The sequence below is a fragment of the Anarhichas minor genome, unplaced genomic scaffold (assembly GCF_050575085.1).
Source record: "Anarhichas minor isolate MPS153535 unplaced genomic scaffold, ASM5057508v1 ptg000002l, whole genome shotgun sequence".
Lineage (NCBI taxonomy): Eukaryota > Metazoa > Chordata > Actinopteri > Perciformes > Anarhichadidae > Anarhichas > Anarhichas minor.
Window position 1 is genome coordinate 3,169,762 of NW_027466448.1, and position 8,672 is coordinate 3,178,433.

At 41.2% G+C, this 8,672-nt stretch overlaps 2 protein-coding genes across 3 annotated transcripts; one reads left to right on the forward strand and one right to left on the reverse strand.

Moving 5' to 3' along the window:
• Positions 1 to 192: 192 nt before the first annotated feature.
• nsa2 (NSA2 ribosome biogenesis homolog (S. cerevisiae)) lies at positions 193 to 2,637 on the forward strand. The gene is made up of 6 exons (XM_076084147.1): positions 193 to 333; positions 1,187 to 1,374; positions 1,472 to 1,622; positions 1,743 to 1,922; positions 2,064 to 2,256; positions 2,362 to 2,637. The coding sequence occupies exons 1-6, from the start codon at positions 331 to 333 to the stop codon at positions 2,427 to 2,429; spliced, it is 783 nt and encodes a 260-aa protein (XP_075940262.1). The 5' UTR covers positions 193 to 330; the 3' UTR covers positions 2,430 to 2,637.
• A 1,468-nt stretch (positions 2,638 to 4,105) lies between these two features.
• On the reverse strand, positions 4,106 to 8,449 carry tor1 (torsin family 1). 2 transcript variants are annotated; one of them, XM_076084264.1, is made up of 5 exons: positions 8,146 to 8,449; positions 6,687 to 6,952; positions 6,420 to 6,595; positions 5,702 to 5,829; positions 4,106 to 5,574 (listed from the first exon to the last, which is right to left on the reverse strand). In XM_076084264.1, exons 1-5 carry the CDS (start codon positions 8,345 to 8,347, stop codon positions 5,330 to 5,332), a joined length of 1,017 nt encoding a protein of 338 aa, XP_075940379.1. In that variant the 5' UTR covers positions 8,348 to 8,449; the 3' UTR covers positions 4,106 to 5,329. The 2 variants fall into 2 exon arrangements, with proteins under 2 accessions (XP_075940379.1, XP_075940457.1); XM_076084342.1 differs by lacking the exon at positions 8,146 to 8,449 and adding an exon at positions 7,555 to 7,860.
• Between the last annotated feature and the right edge of the window lie 223 nt (positions 8,450 to 8,672).

Consider the following 8,672-nt stretch of genomic DNA (forward strand, 5'->3'; position numbering starts at 1 on the left):
TCGGTTCCGTCCATATTAAATGTTGTAAAAACGTTTAATATACGTATATAATGTTATTCATCAATTATGTATTACATCTCTATTTTTAAAAATACCTAATTTGTCTTTAACACGGTTCAGTGTCAGTGTTTGTTAAGCGGATGCCGGTCATATTAAACTAACGGACAACCCGTTGCTTCAGGATGACGTACTTCCTCTAAATATCGGCTACGGGGATAACAACACCGAAACGACCCCAGCCCCAAGCAAAAACACCAAATACTCTGCGTCTGTACCAACTGTTACCACCTGCGACGCATTCGCTGCGATACTTAACTACTTAAACACAAAATGGTAAGAAGATTTAAGTTTGAATTGCATTATATAACTTAAATCAGGCATTTTAACAGGTTAGCATGTTGTGCTAGCATTAGCTTTAGTTCACATGTGGCAGGGTGACGTGCTGCCCTGTGTTTATGTTGTTTATATTAAAACCTTTTGTCCTTCACTGACAAAAATGCTGTAGAAATAGTAGTTGTATGAGCATGTGCCTACTTGTTTACCATCCGTATGGTCAGCTTTATAAGTTGTATGTGTCTGAACGGAGTTTCTTATAACATCAAAGCCTTGAAGTAACTTTATGTTAACTTTCGTGTGAATATTCTTTACGTTTTATCCACTGTAGATGTCATTAATGTTGAATTGTAGGTCGTAAGATTTGCATTTAATTATGAAATCTAAAGTGATTTGGTTTTGTCTAAAGTAATAATCTAGCTTAATTGTTTTTGTTCACGTTGTTGGCATGTGTTTCCACACCTATATAAACGAGGAGTGGATAGCTTCAGGGCTGCAATCAACAATTATATTAATTATTGATCAATGTGCCAATATATCAAGTCAATAGCCCAATATCACAAATGTGCTTCAGGCGGCTTTATTTGTCTCAAAGACCAAAGTGAAATCAACTTCTTGTGTGTCCAAGCCAAATGACTTCCATTTACAATATTATAAAACAAAGTAAAGTATAAAATCGTCACACTTGATAAGCTGGAACCAGAAATTGTTTTGGGAATTGAAGCATGCAAGATCAATCTAATAACAGCTTTTTACTTAACTGGAGACTGTAGTTTTCTGCGCCACCCTTTGCATTTATTACAGTTCATAAGGAAGTTAAATTGACTTGGATGTTTGTTTTTTCCTTTCGTAGCCCCAGAACGAGCACATTGAGTTGCACCGCAAGCGGCATGGCTACCGCCTGGACCACCATGAAAAGAAAAGGAAGAAGGAGAGCCGTGAGGCCCACGCGCGCTCCCACAAAGCCAGGAAGCTGATTGGGCTGAAGGCCAAACTGTACCACAAACAGAGACATTCAGAGAAGATCCAGATGAAGAAGACGTGAGTATATACAGGAAATCTGGGCTTGTCTTCACAAACAAACCATGAAAACTACTCCAAATGAACAGCTAAACAATTTTCACTTGTATCTTTGCAGCCTCAAAATGCACGAACAGAGGAATACCAAGCAGAAAAACGATGAGAAGACCCCAGAGGGAGCCGTGCCAGCCTACCTGTTAGACAGAGAGGGACAGTCCCGCGCTAAGGTGCTATCCAACATGATCAAACAGAAGAGGAAAGAGAAGGCTGTAAGTACCAGATCAAATATACTCATCACTTTTACGATGGTTCTATTCTATTGTAACGATATAGATGTGTGGAAATAACATAACTGGTTTCTAATCACAACTTTGTTCTGTTTTCCGAAGGGCAAATGGGAGGTTCCCCTGCCAAAAGTGCGTGCACAGGGAGAGATGGAAGTGCTTAAAGTCATCAAAACTGGAAAGAGACAAAAGAAAGCCTGGAAGAGAATGGTCACCAAAGTTTGCTTTGTCGGCGACGGCTTCACCCGTAAACCTCCCAAATATGAGCGTTTCATCAGACCCATGGTAAGATTGCAGTACAATTAGAATTGAAATGTATTGTTTGTCACGTTAAAACACGGTACCCGTCTCAATGCTTCAGGCTTAATTAATGTTGAATTAAGTACCTAACTCCCAAGTGACCTCCCTCTCTTTATTCTACTTCAGGGTTTGCGTTTTAAGAAAGCTCACGTCACGCATCCAGAGCTGAAGGCCACGTTCTGCCTTCCCATCCTAGGAGTGAAGAAGAACCCCTCCTCCCCCCTCTACACCGCTCTAGGAGTCATCACAAAGGGAACAGTCATAGAAGTCAATGTCAGCGAGCTGGGCCTGGTTACACAAGGAGGAAAGGTTATCTGGGGTGAGTGCTCATCTGTGTGAATTCATAAATGCGTTGGTCAGTGGACTTACATGCACTACAGTAATGTGATGGTGTTGTAACTGATATGTTTCTTTTACTTCCCAGGTAAATACGCCCAGGTGACAAATAACCCAGAGAACGATGGCTGCATTAATGCAGTCCTGCTGGTATAAGACTCTTGACCTTTACACAGACGGTGCTTGGTAACTCTGAATTTACACAAATGTTGATTACGACAAGAAATGGGCTTCAAATCACAAGACTGACAGGAAGATCGCTGATGCTGCACCTGGCAGCACCACAGTCTTTGTGACGCAAGACGAAAACGGGGTGATTACTGTGTTTAAATATGATATAAATAAATTTTCATATGACACCAGATTATGTTTGTCCATTTTCATTTCTTGTGATGTACTCCATATTATAAGACAACAGTCAAGCTAGTTATTTGCCGCTAAAAAACATCACAGACCCTCGCTGACTACCTGATGGTTCAGAGATGTTTAAAAAAGGAAGGCTAAGAAAGGCGGGGCTTCTTGTGAAGACCGTAGGTTCAGCGATCCTCGCAAAGTTCAGGTCGCAGTGAATATTTAAAAATATTGTGGGCTGATCTAAAGTAATACCTGGGCAGTTGTAAAATGCAAACAATGTGAGCTATTGGGTAACATCACCAAGACAAAGGACAGCTCTAGTTGAGATGTTGTTGGATTAAGTATTGACTTGATTAAACATTGTTTGCCTCATGCACTTCCTCTGTTGTATTCCCTCATATTTTCTGTCAATAATATAACTATTTAACTACAAATTTGCTGAGACATTGGAAAAATGCCCAGCATATGATCATGCCTGTTTCAAGTAGATATCTGACGGATTGCAAAGTGGAAACTGTACATCAGTATTCTATATACTGTAATAATCTTCCAGAACATTTCAAAAATACAGAGAGAATATTGCGGTGTTTCAAACTTGCGAGTTATTTTGTACTTTGCACAGAAGTGTTTCGCAAGCTATTTGGTTTATTACATAACTATTTACGTTTTCAAGCGTCCACTGATGTTTATCTGCATCATATTTAGTGAACGGGAGAGCCACATCAGAACGACTCGTGTTCAAAGGGAAGAGTGAAGCATGTGGAATTAGAATAATTTGGTACTTTGCGTGAAGTACATACCAGCTTAGCTTCTTTTACAATCACAGTAAGATGTCTGATGTATTTCCTACTATTTTTAACATTCTAATAACCTCAAGTCTATACCTATAGATAGATTATACATAACATTATTCATGGTTAAGCAAAAATGATCTCAAAGTCTGCAAACTGGTGTGAAACGTTTCTACACTGAACGCACCACAGACGTTTTCATGATTGTCAAATGCAAGAAACTTGTGGAAAACATGGACAGAACACCTCAACCAAAACACATACCACACCAACTGTCAAGACTCTGCTAGAAGTACATTACATATCACTTCATTTGGGATAATGCTCTTGCACATACATTTAGCTGTTTGACTGAGAGAAGCTGCATGAAACTGTCAAAGACTCCACTTCTACTTCCTTATGCCGTGTTCAACGCACCATTACAACATGCAACTGCTCAGAATTGTTCTTTTTTTGTGCGATTCACTTTTTCCCCTGGATTGATATCTTTCTATGGTTCAAATTAAATAGTTTGACAGGTCAGATTGTCACCTGAGGAAGATGAAGATGGCTTTCCAATAAGAAACTCCATCCAGCTTGTCGTAGTAGTCCAGGTACGGCTTGATGCTGTGTAGCTGTTTCTTTAAATTGTCACCCTGTGGCTCTTCAGCCTGATGTGAAACATGCATCAGAAACAGTGACAGCAAGAAAAGTTCATGTTTTATTTGTGATTTTTTTTTTTTTTTGCCTGGTGTGTTTACAGCTGAGACGCTCGCTCAGGTTTGCTTTTCATTCACACTAACAATGTATTTCACAGTCCACCTAAAGCTCCTTCACCTGCCGGTAACTACAAGCAATTGTACAGAAAACATGGAACATTTTTTTTGTTGTGGTTTCAAAACCTGTCAGCAAACTGTCAGACTTTTGAGAACCAACAGAACATTTCCTTTCAAACTACGTATGACTTCCTCCTCTTTAAAAACTAAATATAGCTGGGTACTGTGCTTTCAAAGAAACATTTTAGCTGAGTTTTAAATCAAAAATAATTGGATACTCAACCACTCTGATATATATACAATATCATTAACGTTTTCTTAAATGTCTGCATTTTTTAAGAAGAAAAAAAGAAAAATCAAGTCTGGGCCCCGAGTTCCTGCACAGCGTCCGAATGCAGCTACAGAGTCCCGTCACTGTGTAAATAAAATCATCTGTAAATATTTCACTATGGACACATAAATATCAATTACAGTGCACATTACTCCTACATAACAGAATCCATTTGTAATGCATCATATAAATCAAATTAGACATTAAAAGTGTGTGGCTGCACTGTACAGAAAACATAGCTTGCTGATGTTCATTTCAATATGATACATAAACAGTTTTCTGTGTTCCGATAGTGACATCAAGGCCAGCGCTGACTGTCGATGAACTCAAGTGGACATAAGTGTAAAATAACTCAGTAGATCTTAAAAAAGAAATGGTGAAATTAAAAACGAATTAAGGCAGGTGTTTCCAGTAATCCATATTTATGGAGTACACATTAAATAAAGAAAATGCACAACAGTGACATGCCATGGTTCTACTGACATCCTGTTGGTCATTAAGAAGCTCAGGAAACCAAAACCTCTTTTGAGACTCAAGCTGTTGCGCAACATGAAGTAGCCATCAAACCCCTTTAACCACCTACAAAGGATTTCCAGTCTTATTCATTCCATCCGCCTCCTGCATTCAGTGTAAACGATATGCAACATTGGAGAAGGCCCGATGAAGTCCTCCACTTGGCCACAGGGTCAAACAGAGAAACCACCACAGAGACCTCCTCAGAGTTCAGTCGGCCTGACTTCCTCTCTTTAGTCATTTGGCTGAGAGCGTTTTTCTTTTAAAAAAGTGCACATAGTGATCGAACGCAGCGTCCATCGTATGCCAACATTATGTGTAGTAGTCCAACTTGCTCGCTATCGTCTTGCAGCCTTTGACAGAGAACACTCTCTCACTTTTGGGGAAATAGACTATATCCCTGGCCACCTGGTCCGCCACTTTCTGTTCTGGCCGAAGTCCTCTGGCTTTCATCTCGGCCATGACACACTGGACGACGTGCCGGTCCTCCAGAGGCAGGAAGGGGACGAAGAAGTCCACCAGGTTCTTGTCGATCAAACTTGTGTGCCACAAGCCACCTACGGGAAGAGATTAACAGATCCTTTAGTCGGACAAGAATCAATCTGTTTCATCAAATCTAGTTTCTGAACCATGACACCAAAGTATCCAGCAAAACAAGGAGGCATTCCTTTATTTTATACTCACTTCTCTTGTTGTTGAACACGGATAGAGAGAGCACCGTTTCCAGATCTTTTAGCTCGAGCTCTTCTCGATCTCGTCCTGCTTTCCAGAAATCTAGCGCCGTCTCGATGATGCCCTCCCCTCCGGCATTGCTAGGAGGAAGATTAGAAACGGGGAACATATTACAATTTGCCTCTGATTGCAGCAGCAAAGGACTGTAGTTCTTTGTCCTCACCAAGTGAATCTCAAAAACATTGAAACGTTTAAACACAAAAGTATTTCTTCATGTCACTGCTCTGTTGAGTTTTTAAGATCATAGAAATACTAGCTTTCAGCCCCAACGCACCAAACTGGAACCAAATACATCTCAAAGGCTGCATTCAGGTGCAAAACGTTTATGCATTGAACGCACCACAGATGTTTCCGTTGTTCGCAAACAACCTGAAAGACATCGTCAAAACGTCTCCTCGATAAGGGAATATAATACCACACCCATTGTCAAGATTCTGCGAAAATTACATTTAATATCACAAATTTTAGGATGTTTACGCACATACATTTTGCTGTTTAACTGAGAGAAACTTAAGAAAACTCAGTTTCATACCTACACTTCTCATGTTGTTTTTCTTTCAGTACTTGCTATTAATATGGATCTATAAACAGACATGTGATACACTTCTGTTCCCTGAATTGATATCTTTCTATGGTTCAAATTAAATAGTTTGACAGGTCAGATTGTCACCTGAGGAAGATGAAGATGGCTTTCCGATAAGAAACTCCATCCAGCCTGTCGTAGTAGTCCAGGTACGGCTTGATGCTGTCAATCAAGCCAGGATGCATCTTGTCCATCTCATCAAAGATGAACATGGATCGTGCACAGTTGGAGACGTTGCCTCTGATCCACTGCTGTAGCTGAGTCTGAGGAGAAACAGCAGCATATTCATATAGAAGGCCGAACATAAGAATGTCACTGTGGTTCAATTTAGAGTAACTGGATTCATCATCACACCTTGTAGGTATCAAAATGACTCAAATGTGGGAAGTGGAGTTCAGATGTGAAGATGTGAACGAAGCTGCTGTCCATTCCCTCTTTGTAAACGTTGTCAGCGATCATCTGACTGACAAAGTTCTTCCCGGTGCCGGTCCATCCGTGCAGAGAGAGCACCAGGGGCTTCTTCGGGTTCTCGTTGCTCATGAATCCGGTCACAGCTTTCAGGATGATGCGTGACGCAATGTGCTGTCCGAACAGTTTGCTCTCCAGGTCGACCTCGAGACCTAGAGAGGGCACAGCACAAACGCAACAAGGATTAGTGGCTGTGGACGAACTACGAGTTCCCTAAGAAAACCTCTCATTGTTCTGCAGCAGGGTCTGACAGTCCACCACGCGCAGTCCTGGCTCCGGTTCCCCCGAGCCTCCCTTCCCCTCCAGCACCATGGTGTTGTTGTTGACAAGCACTGAGAATAACTAAGAAGAAAAAGCCAATCTTCTCCTTGGTGCGCTTGTTTGCTTAAGTAGGTCATATAGAGGCATCTTTATTAAATTGAGACCAGTTAAAAGTTCCTCACATTAACTTTAAATAAAGTACCTCGAAATTGTACTTGAGTAAATACAGTACTTGAGTATATGTACTCCACCAATGGATGGAGGTGGCTGTTGTCTCAAAGGCCATTTCACACTTTGTTTGTTGTTGAAAGGAAATTTCAAAATATTTTACTCAACCGTTTAGGTTTCCGTTTTAACGGCGAAAAACGCTTCGAGCCATGACACTTTCACTCTCGTAAATGTAAATAATTAACGTTGCAGGTGTGGTTCCCTTTACCAAGTCGCGTTAAAACAAACTATATACGGAGTAATCGAACGTGCTGCACATTCTCACCTGTTGCATTGAAGTCGATCCATTTCGAATCGCAACTTTCGTGTAAATAATTGTAGATCGTCCGCCCCAAAGTACCGAGACCGAGACCGACAACCATTGTTGTTGTGAACGGCTCAAACGTGTGTACGAGCACACCGACTGACAAAAAAACATGGAGCAACAAATATAACCGTGCCGCGTTCATCGTCGAAATCAGCTAATTCCTGGAGTGGTTGTGGTTTGTTAAAACGACCATAACACCATCACCACGGGACAATCTGCGCTAGACCAGCTAGTTAGCTTCTTTTACAACCGGGAACTTCCGTACACGTCACAAACACGCGACAAACTCTGCTCAACACAACATACAAAATGTTTGACAACTTTGAATGGATAATAAAAGGAGACAAAAGTATGACAATTGACTTCATACAAGTTTATACAATGTATGTAACCTACTTCTTTAGCTAACTTGCGATGTAAGAGATTTGGCGACCGTTAAACCCACTAACTGACATTAACGGTTAACGCTTAACGCTAGCTAACTTAACATCAACTAAGAGGGCATCACAAAAGGTGGCAAATGTGTAATATGGATAACCACGCGTTTACCTGTCCTGTTAAAGGAAATCCACTCGGGTCGACAGCACTCGTGGAAATAGTAGAAAATGTTCTGGTAGCTGGCTAAAAACCCGGTCAGAGCCGCAGCCATTCCCACCGCTATGCTGGTGCTAATGGGCTCGATCGCCTCCGTTGAGCCGCCGGAGCAGACAAGCAGCCACAGCAGGAGGACGTGTTTCGTCCTCGGATTCATTTCAATGGAATCACCGCTTCATCAAACTTTAAGTCAGGCAAAAAGAAGGCAGTGTGCTTGTTAGTGTGACAAAATGTTTGCCAAAGCGGACTCTGAGTCAACACAGTACAGACTGTTGGCAGTTGGAGGCGCTGTGGTTGCCAAGCACACAAGGAGCCGACGTGACGTTCACCTGAGAATAAATTAAGGCCCACTCGTTTTTTTTTATTTTACTGTTTTTTATTATCATACATTATCCAAGATTTCCCTCAAGCTCTTTTTCTGCCACATACAAATGTTAAAAAAGTGTTTCAGGGTGCTGTGTATGAACGAATGTCATACAGGG